At 45.6% G+C, this 24,323-nt stretch overlaps 1 protein-coding gene across 2 annotated transcripts; it reads left to right on the forward strand.

Annotated features, from left to right (window-relative positions):
- Positions 1-260: 260 nt before the first annotated feature.
- On the forward strand, positions 261-23,054 carry TAF5L (TATA-box binding protein associated factor 5 like; the record flags this gene model as incomplete). Of its 2 annotated transcripts, XM_079697707.1 has the most annotated exons (5): positions 261-395; positions 7,298-7,442; positions 10,247-10,351; positions 17,308-18,032; positions 22,257-23,054. In XM_079697707.1, the coding sequence occupies 5 exons, from the start codon at positions 348-350 to the stop codon at positions 23,052-23,054; spliced, it is 1,821 nt and encodes a 606-aa protein (XP_079553833.1). The 2 variants fall into 2 exon arrangements, with proteins under 2 accessions (XP_079553833.1, XP_079553832.1); XM_079697706.1 differs by lacking the exon at positions 261-395 and having other exon boundaries at positions 7,301-7,442; positions 22,263-23,054.
- Positions 23,055-24,323: the final 1,269 nt, after the last annotated feature.

The following is a 24,323-nucleotide window of genomic DNA, read 5'->3' on the forward strand; positions in this document are numbered from 1 at the left end:
GGATGTACTGTATATGCCTGACTACAAGGCAGGATTCCCCCCAAAGTACCCCTCTGAAAAGTGGGTGGTACCACATGTTTCTCTCCTATTACAGGCACTGTAATTACCCTTTCCAACAACAAGGTGCCATTTGGGAAATACATGTTGGACTGAAATAATCTCAGTCATTGCTAGTTTGGGATATTTATACGACCAATGTGTCAACAGTAAGTGATAAATTTAAAAAGTTCTGCCCACCTGAATGGGTATTGATAGCTTGCGTTGAGATTTCCAGCGAGAGCATCAAGTGCTGTATCATAGATGATTTGGTAGGTGCGAAGGTGGTGTCTTCTGGAAAATGGAACTTGATGATTCAGAGTGGCTTAAGTGACTACAGAGACGCTGATGTTGAAGATGTAAGTGAATAGTTGGCGTAAAATTGTTTCATGAATTAATGTGTTGCCTTCTATATTTTAAAATACATGGAAGTTAATAAATGAAAGATTATAAGCAGACATTTGACTAATTGATCTACAGTCCTAAAGGTTTTTTTTCTAGTTTAAGTTAACCAGAAATTTTTCTTTTTTAATTTTCTCATTGCAGGGGTAAAGTTGTCTTAGGTTCGAGCTTGCCTTTTATGTGAACGCTTTACAGAAAGTAACTGCTGCTCTGTTTGTCAACTGAAACAGATTCCTTTTTCCCGTCTCATTTTTTAACTTTAAGAAGGTTTCAAGAATGTTGTGTACTGGCAAGTTTTAGAAAACACTATAGAAAACTTCCATTCATAAATCTTTGTTTAGCAGTCAAATAAGATATCTTTCTGGTAAGATGTATGTAAATGTATATGTATCTTAGTAACCTTACAGTGTTTGATAGTAATAAAAGGTAGCTCCATTTTTACTAACAAAATACTAATTTTTGGAGATTTGGCAATTTAGGAATCAGAAGTGTTTTGCAAGACTTTGTGCACTGCCATTTTTAAGTCAAGGCGCCGCTGCTTTAGCTTCACAGAGTAATGCCATGCTCTGGAATTGTGTTGTCCGATACAGAAAGCACTGGCCATGTGTGGTTGCTTACATTTAACTTGATGAAAATTAAAAATTCAATTCTTCAGCTGCGTTAGCCACATTTTAATTGCTAGATAGCCCTTTGTGGCTGGTGGCTACCACACTGAACAGTGCAGACCTAGAACATTTCCGTCATTGCAGGAAGTCCTATGGGCAGTACTACTCTAGAATAAAAAGTGATTCGGCTGCTCTGTGAGACACACACACACACAAAGGATTCAGTGTCATTAAAGCATCTCCAAAACCTCACTTGCTGCATTTGAATTCCATTTCAGGGAGAATGATAAACATAGGAAACCATATCCCCCTTATTCTGAGAGCACAACATCCTGTTTCTTCTGTCTACAGCGGTTGTAAATGGAGCACACGTGAAAGGTGTTCTTTATGACGTAAGACACAGTAAATGTAGGTAGCCGTTCTATAAATTGTGCCATACCTTCCATGTTAACAAGGTTTTGTATAGAAATAATTTTTCTGAGCCCTAAAATAGTTTTGAAGTAAGCATCAAATATTTGTGGCTTTCTTGGTTCATAAAAATCCAGAGAAATCTTGTGCCTAAAGTAAACCGTCAAGAATTCCAAGCAGAAGCTAGATGACACTCTCTTTACTTTTAATGTGAATTTCAAAGATAAAAGCCCTGTTCTAGGGAACTCTCCATCTGGAGGGGAACTAAAGAACAGTGATGGCAGGAGTAGGCAGTCTGCATGGGGTGCAGAGGACGATTTTAAGCATGGGAGTAGCATAGTCAGTCTTTTTGTCTGGCTGCATTCAAAAGGGTGTTTGAGGTTGGCCTAGAGTAGTAGAAGGACATTGGAATAGTCCAAGTGAGGGGTGATTTGTGCTGTCAGATCGCAGCAGTGAGGATATGGTAGCACAATGGCTCCAAGAGAGTCCTGTTTAGAATAAAGAGTTGATGGCCATTTAGAAGTGAGGGGGAGGGAGATAGAGAAAAGCGTCTTAAGATGACTAGTTTTCATTTGATTGGTTGGTTTTGGTTGTGGTTTTTTCTCTGTTGGTGGATGGTGACACCATTAAGCTGGCTGGGAAAACTAGGAAAAGGAAGAAGTATGGAAGGAAGAGAATTTGAGCACATCGAATTTCAGATGTTTGCAGCGTCCAGGTAGAGAAGTCTTTTAGACTTGAGCTCAGGAAGGTCTGACTAGAGACGGCACGAGTCTTGTGTCAGCAGGGAATGTGAAGGATGGCAGAGGGGAGCCAGACACCCGCCTGCTGGGGAGGCGGCGTGTTCAGCAGCCTAGAAGCCATGTAAGAGAGTGGGGAAAAGTGACTTAGATTTGACAAGAGTTGAGGAATCTCAAGTCTTAGTAAATAGCCCGCTGACATAGGAAACAGGGTCGCCTGGCTGAGTAAGGAGACTGGAGCAGATTTGGGGGTGGCTGCAGGTAGGAAGCTACAGGGAAAGGAAGTAGTTGACAAGAAAAGACTTCTGGGACTTTATGGAGGTCCCAGCTGATGTTAGTCAAGTTCTAGGGGCATCTGTCTGCCTGGCTGTATGATTTCTGCTCCACCCCCAACCCTCCTACCCAAATTAAACCCCCAGATTCTACATTGCATCCTGAGCCCCCAGCTGTGAGCCTTGTTCGTGTGCCGTTTATTTCTTAGGACACCATGGGAAAGAGCACAGGTTTTAGTTCAAGTGTATTCATGTTACGTCTGTGTCTGAGCAAAGCCTGAATATGAAAGGCCAACCTAACTTAAAAATTATATCATGTATGACTGAAACCGAGTTCATTTATTTTTCAGCTACGATTTTTATTTTCACAAGCATTTTATCACAGTGATTAATGCAAAAGCTTATTAGGTTTGTAGGTGCTACTTAGAATGACCTTTTGATGGATTTTATAAGCCCTTAGAATACTGCAAGGAAAGAGAAGAGAACTGATATATGAGCACCTAGTAGGCACTTTACATGACCTCTCAGTTAAGAAAAAATACAAAATAATTTTTATCTGTTTTTAAGCATAAATTTATAATTGGAAAAAATACACTTACTTTAAAAAACAACAACAACAGAAACACCTAACTACTGTCCGTATACTCAGTTGGGGAACTGATTTGAGGATAGTGGTGGTGAGTGTGCCTGGATTTGTTTTGCACTCATTCATCCTCAAAGCTGACACCTTATATCTGAGGGGCAGGGGGAGACACACTGTTCATATAGTACTCTATTGGCAGCTCATGGAATTGGGTAGCGCTTAGCCCATGAAGTGCTGGGCTGGGGGTGTCTCTCTGAGCACCCCTCCACCAACCATACACATTTGAACATAAGTGGGTGGGGTTAGGCTGCAGCGAAGAGTATTAAGAGAGTGGTTCTGGGGCCTCCCTGGTGGCGCAGTGGTTGAGAGTCCGCCTGCCGATGCAGGGGATACGGGTTCGTGCCCCGGTCTGGGAGGATCCCATATGCCGCGGAGCGGCTGGGCCCGTGAGCCATGGCTGCTGAGCCTGCGCATCCGGAGCCTGTGCTCCGCAACGGGAGAGGCCACAACAGTGAGAGGCCCGCGTACCACAAAAAAAAAAAAAAAAAAAAAAAAAAAAAAAAAGAGAGTGGTTCTTCCTGCACAGTTGTTACTTTAAGGCAGGAAAGTGATCATGTCCTGATTTTCTGTAGCAACTTTGGTAAAGTATTAAACAGTAGGCAACTATTAATGTATGAGAAATAGACACATATTGTGTCGGAATCCTCATGTTAATTTCCAGAAATACTAATAATGTGACATGAAAAGAAAGGTATGTGATCATCTATTTTTAACTTTAAAGTTAAAATATTTTCTGTCAATTGAAAATTAAGGGAAAACCTGAAATTTTTAACAAAGATGTAATTAGATAGAAGCTCAATTTAAATTTAAAAGATTTTATAATTACAGGAAAAGATAAACAGGTAACTTGGAATTGCAGTGTTAGTCTCATGTCTGAGTCTCTCAAAAGACAGGTCTGTTTTTAAGGAGGTTTGTGGGTTTTTTTTCCCATTCATGTGTCCATTTATGGGTATTAGTACTGTGGAAATCAGTCAAGGGAGGGGGACTGATTTCTCTGCAGAACTCTTTTCATTTATTATTTATTTCACTTGAAATATGTGTGCCCTGGAATCAGGGCAGTCAGTTGGATAATGTCTCTGGTATTTCAGTTGAGTGTGGCTGTAAAAGAGACTAATGCCCGCGTTCCTCCCCCTCAGACTCTTGGCCCTGCAGTTGGCTCACAGCCCACCCTCAGGGAAGGTCCTTGTCCTACATGGTGGTTTGGAGCCAGAAACTGCTGTTCCAGACAGCTAATTTGGGCAAATTCATTAGAATCAGTATTTACCAGCTAGTTTCTAGTAATCCCCAATATGGCCAGTTTTTTACTATTGTTCATTCTCACTGCTTTCTGTTCGCTCTCTCTTTTCCCCTCCTCTTCAGACATGCATATATACATTGTCCCACCTTGGGGACACTTGTCACTGCAGGGTCTGCTGTGTCAGTTTTCCCATGTCTTTTCCTATGCACATTTTTTTTTCCTGTTAGAGAGATGACCTCTTACTCCCATCTTATCTGAAACACTAAGGGACACACATTGATACAAGCATGCACTCCCATGGCAACAAGAGATGGGCAGTAGGAAGTCTGGAAAAGTTTTAGTCCCAACCAAAATACAAGGCATCAGGCTGCTTTGGAAGAGTTTGGAGACTAAGAACTCTTGAAGTTAGATTGAAAGCATCTTTAGCAAGCGGCGTAGGGTCGTGTGGTGGTGGGGCCGGGGGTGGGAGCCTGGTGGATTGCCTGCTTCTGACTTGGGTCCAAACTGGCAAAGGGTAGTACTCTCACAGTCTCTGTGTGCACTTAAATTTTTTTTCTCTAAATATAACATTGAATCAGAATCTCCAAGGCTGAAATTATTTATACACACACTCGCAGGAGATTCTTATGTGTAACCAGGTTAGAAAACCATAGAGAATCACTGAAATAGTCAAACTGGTACAGGAATGCTTATTAGTAACCACAAAGAAACAATTATCTGTCTTCATCAATGGACAGATGAATACTTAGAGCAGTGATCCCCACTCTCAAAGTCTCATAATTCTTGTATGAGCAATAGAAAAAAAAATCTTAATTAAAAAATAATCTGGGGACTTCTCTGGTGGTGCAGTGGCTAAGAATCCACCTGCCAGTGCAGGGGACATGGGTTCGAGTCCTGGTCCGGGAAGATCCCACATGCTGCGGAGCAACTAAGCCTGTGCACCACAACTACTGAGCCTGCGCTCTAGAGCCCACGAGCCACAACTACTGAGCCCATGTGCCACAACTACTGAAGCCCGCGCGCCTAGAGCCCGTGCTCCGCAACAAGAGAAGCCACCACAATGAAAAGCCCGCCTGCCTCAACGAAGAGTAGCCCCCACTTGCTGCAACTAGAGAAAGCCTGCACGCAGCAATGAAGACCCAACGTAGCCAAAAATTAAAAAAAAAAAAAAAATCTGAGTTGTCATACAGTGAAAGACTAACATACCATAACCAAGTGAGGCAAATTCCATAGTGAAAGGTGGTTCAGTATGAGGAAATTTATTACTGTTTCATTGTATCACTGAATCTCAGTCATTTCAGACCCAGTGCCCCTCCTTTCTAACAAATATTTGATACTGTCTTTGGTAATCCAGAAATGAAATGCATAGATAATATAATCATTCTTTACACCTGGTTTAAAATAATATATTTATGATATCTTAACATTTTATATTTGTATATAAATATATGTGTTTTTGTGTGTACATGTCTCCAGCCTTCACTGTTTGCTCTGTTGTGTGACTTTTAGGCAATTGAAAAGTCGATCTTCAGATTGTGTTTTAAAAGAGTTACTATGAATCAGTTTGGAAGGATTATTTATTTGCAGATGATTTTGGAACAACTTGTTTGCTGCAGTATCTGGGTAAAATAGTTGGTTATTCACCACATATTGTACACTGAAAGAAATTGCAATGGATAAAAATTAGATACAGATAAACTTTTTTTTAGTATGTAAAGAAAAAATAAATAACAGGTTTTGGGAATGGGGGGAATTTTAAAATTAAAAACGAATGGAGGAAATCACAAAGGAGAAGGCCAGTGCATGTAATTGAAACTGAAAATTTAAACACATCCAAATAAATTATCAAAAACACATCTTCTACACACAAAAAAATTAGAAGTCCTTGATTTAGAGAAAGTTACCCTGGTGGGGACCATCACATGTGTATGGATAATGTTGCATGCATTCCAAAATGGACACGATATTTTGATCCTGAAGAAGAAAATATTTTTTACATCACAGAAGTGAACCTAGAAAATTCATTCAGCTGTCACTGGTCATCTGGACTGCAGTATTCTTTACTCCAGGCAAAGGAGTGTTTGAGGCCCTTGGCAGTATCAGGGGTTCCTGTCATTCTTGATAATAAATTTAGCAGTCAGGGTAAATAGTCCTTTTGGAGGGGGAACCCCCAACTTAGCTTGAGTTATCAGAAGTTATTTACCCCTGTTGAGTGCATTTCCTTCCATATAAGAATTCATGAGACATTTTCTAACACATATACCTACCCTCTTACAATTCTGATGCTTTTCTGTACCTGGCATTACAAATAAAGCGTGAAAGAGGTAAACAGTATGATTGACATGAAAACACACTGCTCAAATCCTTGACTCAGCGCCAGCAGCCTTTTCCTGACTGCTAAGAAAAAACATAGCTCTCCCTTTCCCCATTATTAACTTCTCACTTTCTAACACCTCTTTACCTGGTTTCTGAATGTCTCAGAGCTCTGCTTTCATGCTGCCTCCTGCCTGCTTTCTGGCTGGCTCCCTGCTCCCTGACCCCTCTCCCTGAGCGGGGGGCGGCCGGGAACATGGGGCCCTGGAATTCCTCGGGGCAGATTGAAATCATGGTCCTAGATGGAGTTTGCCGGGGGTCTGTGGAGCTTTTTTGGGGGGGGGGCGCACCTTGCAACACGTAGGCATGTGAGATCTTAGTTCCCCAACCAGGGATCAACCCCATGTCCCCTACAGTGGAAGCACAGAGTGTTAACACTGGACTGCCAGGGAAGTCCCATGGGGCTTTATTATCTAGGCTATTCCCGTTTTCCATCATTGAAGTTGGCCGTGTTTTCATTGGGACAGTACATAAAGTGGAAGAGAAGGTGAGGTTGGTCTTAAGGCTCTCAAGTCAGCCAGGAGACTGGCCGCGTGGCCTCTACCCGCGCATGACGTCCAGCTGTCCCTGTGGTTCCCCCTCAGGTCATGAAACGGGTGCGCACCGAGCAGATTCAGATGGCCGTGTCCTGCTACCTCAAACGCCGGCAGTACGGGGACGCAGACGGCCCACTGAAGCAAGGCCTGCGGCTGTCGCAGAGCGCCGAGGAGATGGCCACCAGCCTCGCAGGTACCACCCACCCCCGTCCCGGAGGCAGCATCCAGCCCAAGTGCCTCTCTGAAAACCCCCAGCCCAACATGTCCTCCCGCAGGATCCCGGGGGCTGTGAGCTGTACCTGATGTCGTGTGCGACTTTCTCCTTCTGTGAGCTAGGGCCAGGGTCTCTGTCCCCTTCTTGCACGTGTCCCCTCCCCTGTTGCCTGGGCCTCACCATGGAAGGCATGTTCTCCAGGTGGATGTGTCCTTTGGGATCCGTGGGTGGAAATGTTGGCATCATATACGTGTTCCTGAGACTTTTAACATTTCTTTTTGCTTTTGCTGTTAGTTTTGAAATTGGATTTGGATTCTTTTTTAGAAAAACTTTGGAGAAATTTTTCTTGCCGTGCTGTCAGGGTGGCTATGAGCGTCTTTAAATGGCCGGGTGTGGGGAGCTTAAGGTTGCAGTGCCTTCTCCAGCTCAGCCTGGCTCCTCAGGGGAAGCCTCCTTCCCTTCAGTGTCAGACCCACTCATTCTCCCTCGCCTTCAGACTCTGCTGGGTTCCCCGACAAGGACAGGGCCAGGCGATGAACTTGGAATCGATTCATGAAAGCCTTAATGTTTCTAGTAGGACGGCCAGTGTACAGGACCAGAGTAATTCCTTCTAAACTCGCCGTCACAGCCTTTGATAAGCTCCCGCTGCCCTGTGTTCATTGGAACCTGTGCTGTTGCTGATAGACAGTAGGGCAAGCACTATTAAATTTGTGTTCTCAGTTGTCTTCTTTTCGATACGATGGCGTATTAGGAGAGTCAGTGTTCCTGGAAAACCACCAGGAAAAGCGAGAAGCTTCTAAAATGTGATTATTGTAAGATTTTGTCCTAGGTTTTTCTGTTGATTGAGTGATCTGAATACTTATATCTGCATTCAGCAGATGGTCGTGAGGTCTGCTGGTGGCCAGGTGCTGAGAAGTTCTCGAGAGAGCTAAGACTTGATTCTGGCTCTCGAGGAGCTCTTGTTACAGTCAGGAGGTGAGGCAGGCAGGTCAGCACACGTGGGCGGGCGTGACATAGTGAGTCCTGTGAGGGGTGCTCAGCCTCCATACAAACAAAGAAGATGGTGCTCTCAGGTCGGCCGGCAGGTCAGAAGGGCTTCCCAGAAGGTCTCATGGTTCCCAGCATATAGTCAGGGGTCAGTAAATCGTAGAAGGCATGAGCTGAGTTTCCAAAGAACCGTTAGGAGCTTATCGGGGGGCAAAGCTGGGGGAGGGTGTCCAGGTTATCAGATATGGGTCTTAGCAGGATGGCCGTGGTGGCTGTGTTGACGGGGGAAGGCCCGGATTGGCACCAGGGGAGCTAGTCAGAAGGCCGCAGTGTGATCCAGTGAGAGGTGAGGACAGCCTGAGCTAAAGGGTCATCATCGGAATGGCAAGGGGAGGATGCCTGTGAGGGCTTGTGACTGTAGGACTCGAGACTGGTTCCCTCACGGCGGGGCAGCAGGAGAGCCTGTTCGTGCGTGTGCAGCCTTCCAGTGTGTGTCCGAGTTCCCAGAGGGGCGCTGACTCTCTTCCCATCTGTCTCCCTGCCTCTCGATGCTCTCCGTTGCGTCTCCTTGGCCCTGCTGCATTAATTACATTCCTGCTTCCTCCTTCTCACGTGCATCCCACGCGCGTCGGTGTTCGTCCGGATTGTTGTTGAAGATGGCTTGTCAGTCCCCTGCCGCCTCTCCCCAGTTGTGAGGTCCCCCACCCCACCCCCAGCAGAAAGGCTAGGAGAATTTTGCTTTTCTTGTTAGAAAGCATGAACTCACAGAATGGCGATGAAGCGCATGTTTACATCCTGAGTATTGAGACTCCAGCCTCCTTCCTCCTCTCGCTGCCAAGAACACTGCCATCCAGGCACCTGCTGTCCAGGAAGGTGATTAAAAGCCTCGCCCCTGGTGAATCTGCCCTAACAAGAATGGACCTAAAGACATCGCCAGCGGGAAATTGCCCATCCAGGTCCTCTTGGGTGATAAGCGCATGCCCAGAGTTCTCATCAGCTCTGTGGTGCCTCACTTTCAGATAACTAGGGACTGTCAGATCCTGGAAGGAACTGATCTGCTTCATATGAAAAATGGAAGGAAACAGTGAGAAGCAACTTGAAGGAAGCAAACAGCAGAGAGAAGAAAAACTTTAAAAATACCATCATTGATAGCCTTGAAACAAGAAGAGACTGCTATTTTAAGAGAGGAAAACATTCAGATAAATACATGACAGTGAAGCTGAAAAATGATTCGGAGGGTTGAAAGTTGAGGCAGCCTCCCAGAAAGTAGAGCAGAAAGACAAAAAATGGAATCTGGGAGACATTAAAGGATCAGTTCCGGAGACCTACCGCGAAATTGTCGGCGTCCCAGAAAGAGAACACAGGAGAGAAAGCAAAAAAGTGATTCAAGAAAATTTCTCAGAACTGCAAGACGTGAATTTCCAGATTGAAATGGCCCACTGAATGCCCAGCACGGGGGTTGAAGATGGACCCATCCCAAGGCACACGATGGTACAGTGTCAGGTCCTGGGGTCAGATGCGTCCAGAGGAGTCTCTCGTGAGCCTGTGTGCCTCTCCTCTCTCATCCAGCTCGTGTACCCTGTGCTTTATACCTTTCGTTCCTCTGCTGTCACGTCACTGGGTGTCAGGAGTTGGTGGGGTAGGCATGTCGGTCATATTAACCAGAAGCCCCAACGTACTTTGAAAACGGGCTGAGATGTCGGATGCTACTGCTGCGCCTCCTTCAATCCAACCTGCCACGTTTCGGGCTGGCGATTGTCTTTGCCGTCCCATCTTATGTATCTTTTCCTCCTTAGTCCAATCAGAATCTGGTTGTGCCAACATAGTGTCTGCGGCCCCTTGCCAGGCAGAGCCCCAGCAATATGAAGTGCAGTTCGGACGGCTGCGGAATTTCCTCACCGGTAAGTACTCCGCACAACCCCCTTCTCTTGTTAAAAAAGGGCGCTGCGAATTTCCCTCAGAACCATCTGTGTTCCAGCTCTGGTGTTAGGTACCAGGGATTCAAAGGTGGTTGAAAGCAGGCCTTGCATTCACACTTACGGTCTATTGGAACTCCCAAGAGAGTCAAATCAGGAGATTAAAGTGTGCAAGGGCAGTGCTCTGGGTGCGTTACTCACTGTTTTGTCCGTTGCCTTCAGCACAGTGACTGTGGCTTGTGTTGAATAAGTAGAAGCTCAGTCAGCCGTGTAGGGAAACCTCCTTAAATGCAGCAGGTGTGAAATGGACGTTGATATCACTACCAGTGATACAGTACATCTCAAAATGCTTTTTTCCCCTTGTTTCCAAAAATGCAAGACAGTAATCCTCACGAATCAGCAACACCAAAACATTAGAAGTTGTAATTTGGTCCAGTTTGTGGGTGCTGTGAGAACCACAGACACACTGAATCAGTAGATGTGAGTTCTAATGAGTTTTCCTATTTCATTGTATGACTTTTTAAATTAATCACTCTAAAAATTGTAGTCATGTAGCCTTTCTGGGGCCTTTAGTTCCTCATATGTAAAGTGAAGAAGGCTCTTCAAAGGCAAAAACCAAGTGATTTCGTCTAGTCCTAAGATGACTGATTATAATTTTAATGTTGAAAAGATGGTTTCAATAAGCGAGACCATGTTGATTCTGGTTATTAATCAAAGTCTTTTGTTGAGTACTTTATACAAAACACCTTGAGGTACAAGAAATACAAAACTTTCTCTGTCCTCAAAGGATGAAGAGTTATTAGCATGTATTGGTTAGTAGAAAATTATAGTTAAAATACTTTGAAGTTGTTTTATTTTTTTTCCCTTATTTGAACAACCCTCAGGTTAATAATTTTTAATGGTAAAGAGGCATAGTAAGTGATCAATATATAAACCAAAATAATATACCTAATTTTGCACACTGAGAGTTGTCCTAATTTTACTTCACCCTTATAATGGTTAGTATTTTAAAGGAAAGAATCCACATTTCCTATATTCTGTAGTCTGGCAAAATGACCAAAATGTTACAGGAAATAAAGATTACAAAATAAAACCCTAAAGAGGGTCATCTTATCAGTCTCACAGTTGTTGAGTGATGGGATTCATTCTGTTAAATTGTTACAAAGATGAAAAAATTGCGAAGACTAAGGGTCTAATAAAAAGAGTCTATTATGTTTAAAGTGGAAAGAAAGAAACTCCATTAAGGTCCTCATATCATATAAATGTTAAATGTCTCAGAACAGTGATCAGCTGCTTTCCATGTCCACTAAAGATAAAAAAGAAAAATTGGATTTATAAGAAGGATTTCATTCAGAGGTAAGCAAGAACTTGGAGATAATCAAGTTATTTTTCATTATTGGCATTGGTTTTTGAGGCTTTGAGCAATTTTTAAATTTTTAAAAATCAGTTTTTAGGAAGTTATTTTACTCGGTTTTTTAAATACGGTTATGATTTCTCCCTGAGAGACTTCTCTCATCAACCTAGTGGTGAGGAAGCTGGTTTAGAAAGAAGTGCCTGGCGTCTTTCAGCCCTTCTCTTTCATTCATTCAGCCTGTACTTATGTGAGGCTCTGACTGTCCTGGGCTAGGTATTGCAGGAGAGTGTATTGGTGGGGGCCCGCCCTCTGATGAGGGAGCCAGGCAACGCGGAAGCTCCGAATCTGTCACTGTAATAGTCTCCATCAGCCTTTTCCTACGCAATTTCTCGTCTTGTTTCAAAACTGAGAAGGCTGTCTGTTACCTTGTCTGTAATTTAATTCTTTTTAAAAAAATTTTTTTTATTTTTGCGGTACGTGGGCCTCTCACTGTTGTGGCCTCTCCTGTTGCGGAGCACAGGCTCCGGACGCACAGGCTCAGCGGCCATGGCTCACGGGCCCAGCCTCTCCACAGCATGTGGGATCTTCCTGGACCGGGGCACGAACCAGTGTCCCCTGCATCGGCAGGCAGACTCTCAACCACTCTGTGCCACCAGGGAAGCCCTGTAATTTAATTCTTTAATCCTTGGTCACAGGTTATTTTGAGGGGGTGAGTATATGTGTTTTTCCTCACAGACTGCTTTTCCTGGAACATTTTTCTCCACCTTCAGGGCTCTGAAGAGCAGTCAACCAAATCAAATGAATAGTTATTTCCTGAGCACCAAGATGAAATATAACATGTAGTCATTAATCTGAACTGAAAGTTAACCCTAACGTAAGAGGGCTAAAAGTCACAGTTTTGCATGAGATGTGACTGGGGGAGTGTTTTCATAGGCCAAGACGGAGCCAGTCGCTGGGTGTTCATGGGAGCTGAATTTGGAGTGAAGGGAGGGGCTGGCGTGGGGTGGTCAGAGGCAGCCTTCCTGAGGAGGGTTGGGTCGACGTTAGCACTTGCATGTCGGGCATCTGTGCCAGAGTAGGAGGATCTGGCCTACGTGCAAAGGCATGAGCAAAGGGGCAGAGACGGGATTATTTTTTCAGGAACAGCGAAGGAGCCGGCTTTGTTGAAAATGGGCTTTCGGGGAGGGATAAATTGGGAGATTGGGATTGACATATACACACTAATATATGCAAAATAGATAACTAATAAGGACCTACTGTACAGCACAGGGAACTCTACTCAATACTCTGTAATGACCTATATGGGAAAAGAATCTAAAAAAGAGTGGATGGATGTATGTGTGTAGCTGACTCACTTTGCTGTACAGCAGAAACTAACACAACATGGTAAGTCAACTATACTCCAATAAAAAAAAAATTTTTTTTAAAGAGAAAAAAGAAAAAGAAAATGGGCTTTCAGATTGGAGATAAAGACAGACAAAATGGAGGCAAGATCTGACCACAGGGGTAGAAGTGTGACCCTCATCCTGTGTGATGGAGACAAGCCCGGGCGTGAATGTGGGTGTGGAAGAAGTGGACGAGAGTGTTTGTGGGTGGGGCAATGGGAGGCCAGCCTGAGTCCACTGTGGTCCCTGAGGAGTGAGACAGGGCTGTGGATGCCGAAAGTGGGGTCTTCAGTTCACAGTTACATTGTCAAGGTAGGATCTCCAGGGCTAAGGAGTAAAGAAGGGAGAAAATCTAAGGATGCCTCAGGCTCTTTGGGGGGGGACGGGGTATACTGAACAGATATAAGTCAGGTTTTATTTTTTACGTTGTTATGATGATAGCATCCTGCTATGTAACACAGAAGATACAGACTGTGATACAGAACTCAGCATCAGCCCTGGGGAGGTACAAAGTAAAGTCTAGGAGATGGTAACTCTTGAAGGAGATAACAGAGAAAGGTAAGAGGTTCTAAGGCTGTAGCTGCCTCCAGTATTTCTCCTCCAGAAGCTGTGGGGCTGAGAGCTGCCGTGAGCTCGCCTGTTGCTCCAGGGCCTTTCCTACAGGACATGTAGTGGGAAGAGCATAGCCTATGGGGTCAGTCACTCTGGATCTGAATCTGGGGACAGCTGTGACTCCTAGACACAATGTGGATGTAAGTGCCTGGCTCATGGGAGGCACACCTGCAGGGGTAGCTCCTCAGAGTGAGGTGAGCCTTCAAGGAACAAGGGAAGAAGAGGAGCCCCCAGGCAGGGACACGAAGGCGCAGGCCAGCTGGTGCTGTTTCAGAGCTGAGGACGGCGTGCAGAGAAGGGCTGGGGAATGAGGACCAACAAGCTCGGTGTTCATTTAACTTAGTGTCCTTTCAGTAAAATATGAGGTGTATGTTATGATTTCAAGGGAACAAGATTAAAATTGAGTTAAGACTTAATGTTAGTCTCACCTTGTTCCACATATAGAATATGTTGATTGGAACTTTTATACCTAATATACTGTTCTCTTCAGGCAAGAAAGAACAATTAAGCAGCTTTGAAACTATGGGCTGAAACAGCAGTGAATTTCAGTAAGTTTTAAAGTACTACATCCCTATTTCTAGATGGCTAGTTTTTTTTAATCCTGGACTTAGTAAATTAAAATGCCTCTCATTTTCGAAAATAAGCCTGAAACTAAGATTATAAGGAGTTGAAAACAGCCCTTCGTCCCAATAGAATATATTGGACGTCTAATTGGTGAGGGTTGAATCTTTTTGTTTGTTTTAATTAGTATTTTGGGAAAGAAATATTCCAGAGGTCTTCTAAAGAATTACAGTATTTAAAGAAATATTGAAATCTGTATTAGGGTTCTCCAGAGAAACAGAACCAACAAAATGTATATGTATAGAGAGATTTATCTTAAGGAATTGGCTCACGTGATTGTGGAGACTGATGAGTCCAAAATCTGTGGGGCAAACCTGCAGGCTGGGACCCAGGAGAGCTGCAGTTCATGTCCACAGGCCACCTGCTGGCCGATTCCTTCTCCCCCCCAGGGAGGTCAGTCTTTGTTCTCCTAAGGCCTTCAACTGATTAGATGAGGCCCACCCACATGTGGAGGGTAATCCAGTGTACTTAGTCTACTGATTTAAATGTTCATCTCATCTAAAAAAATGCCTTCACAGAAATATCTAGAATAATGTGTGAACAAGTTGCTGGGCACTGTGGCCCAGCCAAGTTGACACATAAAATTAACCATCACAAGTCCACCGCCTATGGACTTGTGATGGCACCCTTACCCATCTCCTTAAGCCATAATTAACCTGCAAATAAAGGTGATTAACAAGGTCATAATTCTACTTAACATGGTACAGCTATCCCAAGTACAACCAAGAATGCCCTAATGCCTTCCTCAGAAGAGGAAGCAAAGTCCACAGGTGATGTTTACTCTTCTCCTTGAGATCCCATAATTTAAATACTGTGATGTAAAGTTAACAATACTTAAACACTATGATATAGGGAATTCCCTGGTGGTCCAGTGGTTAGGATTCCACGTTTCCACTGCAGGGGGCCGGGGTTTGATCACTGGTCGGGGAACTAAAATCCCACATGCTACACGGCACGGCCAAAAAAAAAAAATAAATACTATGATACAAAGTCAGTATAACTTATGTTCCATGGTAAGGGGATAAGAAAGGAAAGAAAACAAAGATATTTGCTTATGTATAGATATACACACACACAAACATGTTCATAACAAAATAAGGAGGAATACTCATGACAGGTCCAGTCCTTGGGGGGGGGGGGGTCTGTCACTGGTCACGTGGTCATAGCTGGTCTTCACCTTCCTCTGCTGCCTATTCTGTATTCCCTTTGCCTTCAGTTAGCACTTCAGCTGTTCCTGGTTCTTTACCTGGTGGGATGATACAGACCTTCCTTTCTGAAGGGCCTGGGCCACTACTAGTCCTGCCTGGATTGTATTGTTGCATATTTCCACTCACCTTAACCTCAGGGACCGTAATACTAAGAGATGCCCTAAGGGACCTCCTGTGTCCCAGACACACTCTCCTCAGCTCCCTGTGGAGCATAGTCCAGTTTCCCCTCAGCATTCAGGGTCACTCACCACAGCCAGCACCAGAGCTCCCTGTGCCTGTTGGTACAGAGGCAGGAGCCCTAACTTCAGTTCAGCGGGATCAGTGCAATTGAAGTTCATCTTCTAAGAATGCATTTGAGTGGGGGCATGTTGATCCTCAAATGCGCCTACTATGCAATTAATTCACCTGTGATGAGTGAAATAGAGCATCAAGCAGAGATAGCGTGCAGGGATCATCTCCCTTCCAATTAGGGAGATAAGATTCCCTAATGCAGTGTTCCTGAATCTTGAGCCAGGTGTGGATTCCTTTTCAGGAAAGAAAAAAAAAGAAGAAAGAAAGAAAATGCTAGCGGAAGTGCTAAGAGCTGACTTAAAGCATTTTTATATTAATTACTTAGGTACATACAGACATTACACTTGAAACCTTTATGCTTTATTTTGTATAAAAGCTAAACTCATTTACATATAAAGTACAAGCAAAACCACAAAAATAAACTTCAAATTAACAGCAAGTGAAAGTAACAGATGGATTTTGCCAGTCATAACTTGCTACTCTAACAGGCCTAGGGCTGGTGTCACCCAGCTTCCCTGAGGTGCTGGTGCCTGCGATGGCCCTGCTCGCTGGCCACTCACCTCCGTCCAGATGGATGTGGAACCTTCGCTCCGTTACAGCTCTCTCTGCCCTCCCTCACTTAGGTGTCACACACACTTCTGTGCTTTTCTCATTAGCCTGTGACAAAGCTGTACACTTTTTTGAACATTCTTTGTCATGTACTTTCATGGTGTTAAAGTCTCAGATTAGTAAATGATTTAGTCTTAATGACATGAAAGTGTTCCACTTGTAAATTATCACTGCAAAAGAGAAGTTGTACTTTTTAACCAACAAAATCAAAATGAGCACACTGACAGATGTGGGACAATTACAGATGAACGATGTCATGTTGGCATTGAGACATGCCAGCCAGGGGGGCTAGACATGTTAATGAACCCACTAAAATAAGAACTTGATGTTACTGCAGGTGATGGGGCCAAGAAGAATCAGAACAAAATAGAGCACTAAAACTGTATGATAGTACTTACTTGCTAAAGGCCATCCAGATAATTCTGAATTTACCTGTGTTCATTGTTTTTTAAATTATCAAGTTAAAGTTTCTGTGAAGAACTCAGTCTCCCGAGAATGCATCTAAGGTCTCTCCAAGGTCTCAGGTCCCAGTTGGAGCAACACTAATGTGCTGGGGAAAACACTAACCCTTGAAGACCTGGTATGAGCTACTGAATGCATGTGAGAACAGGCACATCGCTTAACCTCTGGGCATCGAATTCCGGGTTTACGGCTGACTTCGGGCTGTGTTTGCTGGCCTTCAGGGTCCATGCTCTTCTTTCCTCAGTCCTGGCTTGGACTTTGAGTGTCCAGAATTCTGTGTTGGGCTTATACTTCAATCCATAGCCTCAGAAAGTAGGGTTCCAGCCAGAAGAGGCCATGTGACGGCGGGCTCCCCAGGAGACTGCCGACTGTTAAGGCCTTGCTTCTCTTTCATTGCAGATTCTGAATCCCAGCATAGCCATGAAGTGATGCCTCTCCTGTACCCCCTCTTTGTCTACCTCCACCTCAACCTGGTCCAGAACAGTCCCAAGAGCACAGTGGAAAGCTTTTACAGCCGCTTCCATGGAATGTTTCTGCAGAATGCCAGCCAGAAGGACGTCATCGAGCAGCTGCAGACCACCCAGACCATCCAGGACATCCTGTCTAACTTCCGGCTGCGGGCCTTCCTGGACAACAAGTATGTGGTCCGCCTGCAGGAAGACAGCTACAACTACCTTCTCCGCTACCTCCAGAGTGACAATAACACCGCGCTGTGCAGAGTCCTCACCTGGCACATCCACCTGGACGTGCAGCCCGCCAAGAGGACGGACTACCAGCTCTATGCCAGCGGCGGCCCCTCCCGGGGCGAGGGCGGCGGCCTGGAGCCTGCCGACGTGCCCGCGCCCATCCTGCAGAACGAGGCCGCGCTGGAGGTCCTGCAGGAGAGCATCAAGCGTGTCAAGGACGGCCCCCCCTCTCTCACCACCATCTGCTTCTATGCCTTCTACAACACGGAGCAGCTGCTGAACACGGCGGAGGTCTCCCCGGACAGCAAGCTGCTCGCCGCTGGCTTTGACAACTCCTGTATAAAACTGTGGAGTCTGCGTTCCAAGAAGTTAAAATCCGAACCGCATCAAGTAGACGTGTCCCGCATCCACTTGGCTTGTGATATCTTGGAGAAGGAGGTAGGAATGTCGGTCTTTCTTCCCTGCGTCTGCCTTACTTATCAGCTTGGAATATTCCTACCAAACATGACAGATCTTATGGCAAACGCACTTCCTTATTTCCCGCATCATATAGCTAACGCCAGACTCATGCCTCGTAACCTGTAGCCAGTGACTCCCTGCTAATGCCCAGCCTTGGCGGAGACAGTAAGCAATTAGACATAGGATCACTGGGTCCTCTGTCTGCGTTTTAAAGTGTGATATTGCCGTCTCCCAATGCCATCAGCAGTAAACGAGGACACTGGTTTCTCTCCACCCTCGCCCACCCTGGCTGCTCTCAGCCTTTCGAGGGCAGTACAAGTCCTCTGGCTTCACCCAGGGTGCCCCCGTTTCGTCCAGCAGTTGGTGTGATGAGCTGGTTCGCTCTGTGTGCGGGTGGTAGTTGAAAAGCACAGGCCCAGTGGCCTGAGTTTCAGGTCACCGAGAGTCATTGCCTCAAAAAAACCGTGGGCAAAGGGAGGTAGAAATTGAACTTGACAGAGTTCACCTTCCCTGAGCGTGGCGCCACGGAAGTTGTGGGTAGGATAGCGCTGTCGTATCACCACTGAAATTCAGGAGCTCGGCCTCAAGTTACTTTGGATGGAAAACCTTTGCACCAGGTTGAAAAGTTAATGAGTAAAAAAAAAATCACTCGAGTTAATTTCCAGTTACTGATGAGGGTATCAAGAATATTGGGTGTACAAATTAAGCCCCTTTTCTACCTGTTCCTGTTTTCTTAGTCACCTTCCAGTTAGTATGGCCTTTGAGTCTTTGCTTCTTACAGTTAAGACAGTATAATTAGAGGAGTTTGTTAGGATGAGTAAAGGGTCTAAATGCCGATGCACAAACTTAGATTTCTAGAATTCTGTAGTGCCCTCCAGAATAGTTTTCAATGCACAAGTTTATCTTCCTTGGAGACAGCTCTAGCTTCTTGGGGGTTCTTCACGTACAGTGAGGGATACTGCCCTCATTTACTCTCAGTTTTTTACTTAAAAAAATTATTCCTACCGACCTTATTAGCTTTGATGATACTGAGTTTGGGGATTGTTCTAGGCATTAAAAATAATATAAAGGAAGATAGCAAAGGTAGAAAGATAGTTGCAAAAATGGAAAGAACATTAGCCTAAAGTTAAAAAATCTTAAGATTCTACTGTGGCTACCACTGAATTTTGTAACATGTGAATTATATCTCATTTTTTTAAAAAATCAAAAACAGTAACCAAAAGCTCATGTGTAAGCATAAAATTATCCCAAATACAACTGGATTTACAGCCCTGCCCTCCGGCTTCTGTTGTCTCCACGTGAAGAGAAGCTAGATTAGCCTCGGAAATGTGTTCACTGGACCCGCAGTGCTGCTCCCGTCACCCGGTACCAGCAGCCTTGGAATGGGGAGTGGGCCTGCCCTCCCTCTCCCACTTCGCTGCACCCCAGATAGAGGTAGCTTGTCGATTGGCAGCTGTGTGTTTTTAATATTGCACAGCATGGCACTTGCCCTGTGGAGGACTTGCCCTTCTTTCCAGTTATGTGGACAGGACAGGACAGGACCACCCTCATCACCACCAGCCTCCCCACCCTCAGCCCGGCCGTGCAGCACCTGTGTTCAGTTCATTTAACGTCTGGTCATTCTGTTCCCAATCTGGTCATCTTTAGGTTTGAAAAATGAAGTCAGTGTTGTCAGTAATACTCAGTTCTGTAACTTGTGTATAAAACTGTCATTTAGATTTGGCCAATAGGAATATAATGTGAGCCATATATGTAACTTAAGTCGTCCTAGTAGTCACATTACAAAAGTAAAAAGAAGTAGTCAAAATTAATTTTAGTAATGTATTTTCAATGCAATATGGCCAAAATACTGTCATTTCTACACATAAGCAGTATTTTTTAAATATTAATGAAGTCTGTTATATTCTCCATTTTTGTCCTAAGCCTTAGAAATCTGTTGTGTATTTACACGTAGAGCACACGTCCGTTCACACTAGCCAGCAGCCACCTTTTCTCTCCTAGGTCAGGCTGCTGTCATCTCTCACACAGATAGCAGTGTCTCACTTGCTTCCAAGTCTCACCCACTCCCAAGCCCAGCCATATTTAATTTCTTTCAGCTCCATCAGTAGCTAATTGGAGAACAGCCCAGGGCTGACTTTCAGACCCCAAAGTACCCTGATCTAGGAATGACCGCACTGTGAGCTGGGCCACTTGGAACGTCCTAGTCCAGAAGCAGATGGAGGGACTCCGTGGCCTAAAGCAGGGTCAGCAGACTATAGTATTTGAAGATGTTATTTTTCTTATTCTTTGAAAATTTCTAGTTTAAGCATGTCTCATCATGTACATAATATAGCTTATTATTACATGAAAGTACTTTACAAATTAGAAATTCCTATTTGGGATACATCTGGGGTGGAATTTACTGTGAGGGTTTAGACAGTGGCAGGGCATTTGGGGTGCTGTTCTGTTAGCATGGAAGGTTCCGTGAGGCCAGGCACGTGTGACCCACTGCCTGTTCAGGGTTTCAGCTCGACTGTGCTGAGGTCCTCATGGGGATGGGTTGAGCCACAGAAAAAAATGTGGCTGGACTATTTTAAGCTGTGGTCCTGGCAGGGAGCTGATAGGGATGGCCAGCAGGCCTGTTTTGGCTTCCCCATTTCTTGGTTTGTAGAGTCAACCAGGCACTTTTCCACAGGCTCAGGACAATGGTTGGGCCCCTGGGGAGTCCAGCTTGACTCCGGTATGTCCTCCTCTCTGCCCGTAAGCACACAGAGGGGAGACCCACTTCCATGACTGCCTGCTCCAAATGAAGACCTCTTAAGCCTTGGAGACAGTACTGTGTGCCCAGGTGGGCCACTAGCTTTCAGAGGCCTTCTGTGTAACTCACCCAGGCTCGTTTCTTGCCCCCACAGCTCTGACACAAACTCTCCGGTGCAGAGCAGAAACTTTAAAGTGTTGTTGTAATCTCTTCGGAAAGGAAAATTACTCATATGCTTGGTAACGCTCAGTGGAACCTCAAGCTCTCAAACGCTTAAGTGCTTTTAATGTTGAGTATCTGGAAGAGCCATTTTGAATCTTCATGGACATCAGTGTTTATTTTCTCTTAACTTTTCTCCAATACATAAACACTGGAGGCATTCATTCGATTTTGAATTTAATAGTTTTCAGATTAAAAGGATGCCCTTTTTCTGTCCAAAGGCTCACGAGGCAAGCTGGTTCAAGAAGCTTCATCCTACCCCCTGCTCTTCCAGTGAGGTCACTTGACTTTATGAATTCCAGGGTGAGGACGGCTGCAGTTTTAAGGAGCTTGTCCGCGAGAGAATGAACGCAGAGTGGGTTTGAACAGAGAGAGTGTGCTTGTGGGGCAGAGGATGAGGAGAGGGGCTCTCCCCCCACAGCACGAGTCTTTTCTGTCGCCACACGTAGGGATTCATTTCCAAGACTCACACGAGTCACTTGGCTTTATTTAGAGCAATTCTGACTCCACGCCTCGTTTGTTATATTGGGAAAATATTCGAGACCCTCCAGAAAGTCACGGTTTCAAAACTGTTCTTTCCTTTTGGACACCAGCCATTCATGCCTGGTCACAGGGTGTGAGCATAATTTACTGATGGCTGCACCTTCCTGGCCTACTGTTATTTCTGTGGTATGTCCAGGTTTTATTTTTGGCTGAACTCCCACAGCGGTTCTGTATAAAAATCTCGAAGTGAAACCACGCCTGCCTCCATCACTGGCCCCAGGCGTGGTAGTAACAGGCACGTGGGGATTTTTCTAAATGGACTAGAGACAGGGAGCAGCATGGCCTACAAAGCAGCTGAGACTGACGGGTGAAGACATGCCAGTAGAATAAAAGCATCTAAGGACATACGTTCAAAAGTACATCTTTTCGAGTGATCAGCTCTTGAAATCGGTTCTCCTCAACCTAAGAGTAAGGTCCACAGTCATCGCTCTGCACTAATAGCCTTGCTGTAGTCTTAGCTGCGAGGTGAATTTAAGGAAGGCAATTTGTAAGTTGTAGGAGACTTTTTATTCAGTTATTCAATTAAGAGTTCTTCTCCTGGAGTCACCCTAAAGAGCAGGGTCATTTACTGAGTATATGCTGTTTCCCAAGCAGGTCTGTTTTTAGACGTTTGTTTTCCATGACAGACCACTAAACACTCTTTTCTGTGTGTGTGTGTGTGTGTGTGTGTGTGTGTGTGTGCGTGCATGCGTGCGTCCCCACAGGATGACGAGGACGATAACGCAGGCACGGAGATGAAGGTCCTGCGGGGACACTGCGGGCCAGTGTACAGCACCAGGTTCCTTGCGGACAGCTCAGGGCTGCTCTCCTGCTCTGAGGACATGTCCATCAGGTACTGGGACCTCGGCAGCTTCACCAACACCGTGCTGTACCAGGGCCACGCCTACCCTGTGTGGGACCTGGACATTAGCCCGCATAGCCTGTACTTCGCCAGTGGGTCCCACGACCGCACGGCCAGGCTGTGGTCGTTTGATCGGACGCACCCGCTACGCATCTACGCCGGGCACCTGGCAGACGTGGACTGTGTCAAGTTCCACCCCAATTCAAACTACTTAGCCACGGGCTCAACCGACAAGACAGTCCGGCTGTGGAGCACCCAGCAGGGGAACTCGGTGAGGCTCTTCACGGGCCACCGCGGCCCCGTGCTCTCTCTGGCCTTTTCCCCCAACGGTAAGTACTTGGCGTCGGCGGGCGAGGACCAGCGGCTGAAGCTGTGGGACTTGGCGTCCGGGACCCTCTACAAAGAGCTTCGGGGCCACACGGACAACATCACCAGCCTCACCTTCAGCCCGGACAGCAGCCTGATCGCGTCGGCGTCCATGGACAACTCGGTGCGCATCTGGGACATCAGGAGCGCACACTGCAGCGCACCCGCCGACGGCTCGTCCAGCGAGCTCGTGGGCGTCTACACTGGCCAGATGAGCAACGTGCTGAGCGTGCAGTTCATGGCCTGCAACCTCCTGCTGGTGACCGGAATCACACAAGAAAATCAGGAACATTGATTTTTATCTTTGATGTAACGGACTGGGGCGTGTGAAGGGCTCCAGACGGCAAGTCTTAGGACAGACGGATGGAATCACTGACTGACTGTGAAGGACTCCCCGCGTCCCCACGCATCCCGCCTCGTGCCCCCTCATCCCGCAGACATCCCAAGCCCGCCACCCTTCGCTGAGCCCCCAAGTGTGGAAGGACGGGGGGAGGAAGGGCAGTGACGGGGAACGAACGTGAGATCAAGAATCACGGAGATCCCGCTTTGTCTTCCTGCCGGCCCCTTCCTGTCTCTGGAGCCAAGATGCCCTCACCTCACCGGGGGTGCACTTGGCCAGAGGAGGTTTGCTGGGCGCCCTCCCCAGGAGCAGTGCTGCAGGGTCACTGGGTGGAAGGGACTCTATCTGGGTAGAATTCGGGGGCGGGAACTAGGAAAGGGGGCGGGGTCATCCTGGCAAATGTCTTTTTCGTGATTACAGAGAACCAGGATTTTTTTATTATTGTTATTATAATTATAATTATTATTATTAATGAGAAGAGGAAACCTAGCACTGGCAGAGGGGGCCTTCTCTGCTCTCATCTTTCAGGTTTTACTCCTGGCACTGGCTGTGATACTTGGAATTTTGAGGTTCAGGGAATTCAGAGAATGTGGTCGCACAGTGTATTGGGAGAAAGGGAAGATTTCTGGGGGACAGATTGATCACTCCAGCTGACCTGTTTCTAGAAGTGGGTGGGTGGATTTGATTGAGAAAGTCTTGGGCTCTTGCAGTGATGGTGGGATAGATTCTTTTCGTGGCTGCACTTCTATTAACAATTCTCTCCCCTGAAAGGACAGATTGTAGTAAAGAAATGAAAATAATTGGAAGTGAGAAGTCAAAAGATAGAATTAGAAAATGTTGAATTTCCAAATGATTCCGAGGTGTGGCTTTTCCAGCGTCTTTTCCCCCTGAGATCGTGCCTCCCACCTCCTGCTTTGCAATAGCAGTTTAATGAACAGTCTGTGAAACAAATCTTAAGTACGAACACACACGTCGAAAACTACGCTCTGAGGATAAAGCAACTTCTAATTTGTGGAAAAAGGATTAAATATTTCTGTTTTCTGAAAAGAGTTATTTTGTATTTTGTTTTCTATTAAAATGTATTTAGTTTCAAAAAACAAAAAGCGTTGGCATCTCTTTTAAACTGAGGACAGGCGGGGGTGTGGGCTGTTCTGGGGACACAGCTCAGCTTTCTGCAAGGTGGCAGCCAGTTATGTAGCCCGGACTCCCCGGGGAGCTGCTCTC

This window comes from Hyperoodon ampullatus (assembly GCF_949752795.1).
Source record: "Hyperoodon ampullatus genome assembly, chromosome: 1".
In the NCBI taxonomy this organism is placed as follows: Eukaryota; Metazoa; Chordata; class Mammalia; order Artiodactyla; family Ziphiidae; genus Hyperoodon; species Hyperoodon ampullatus.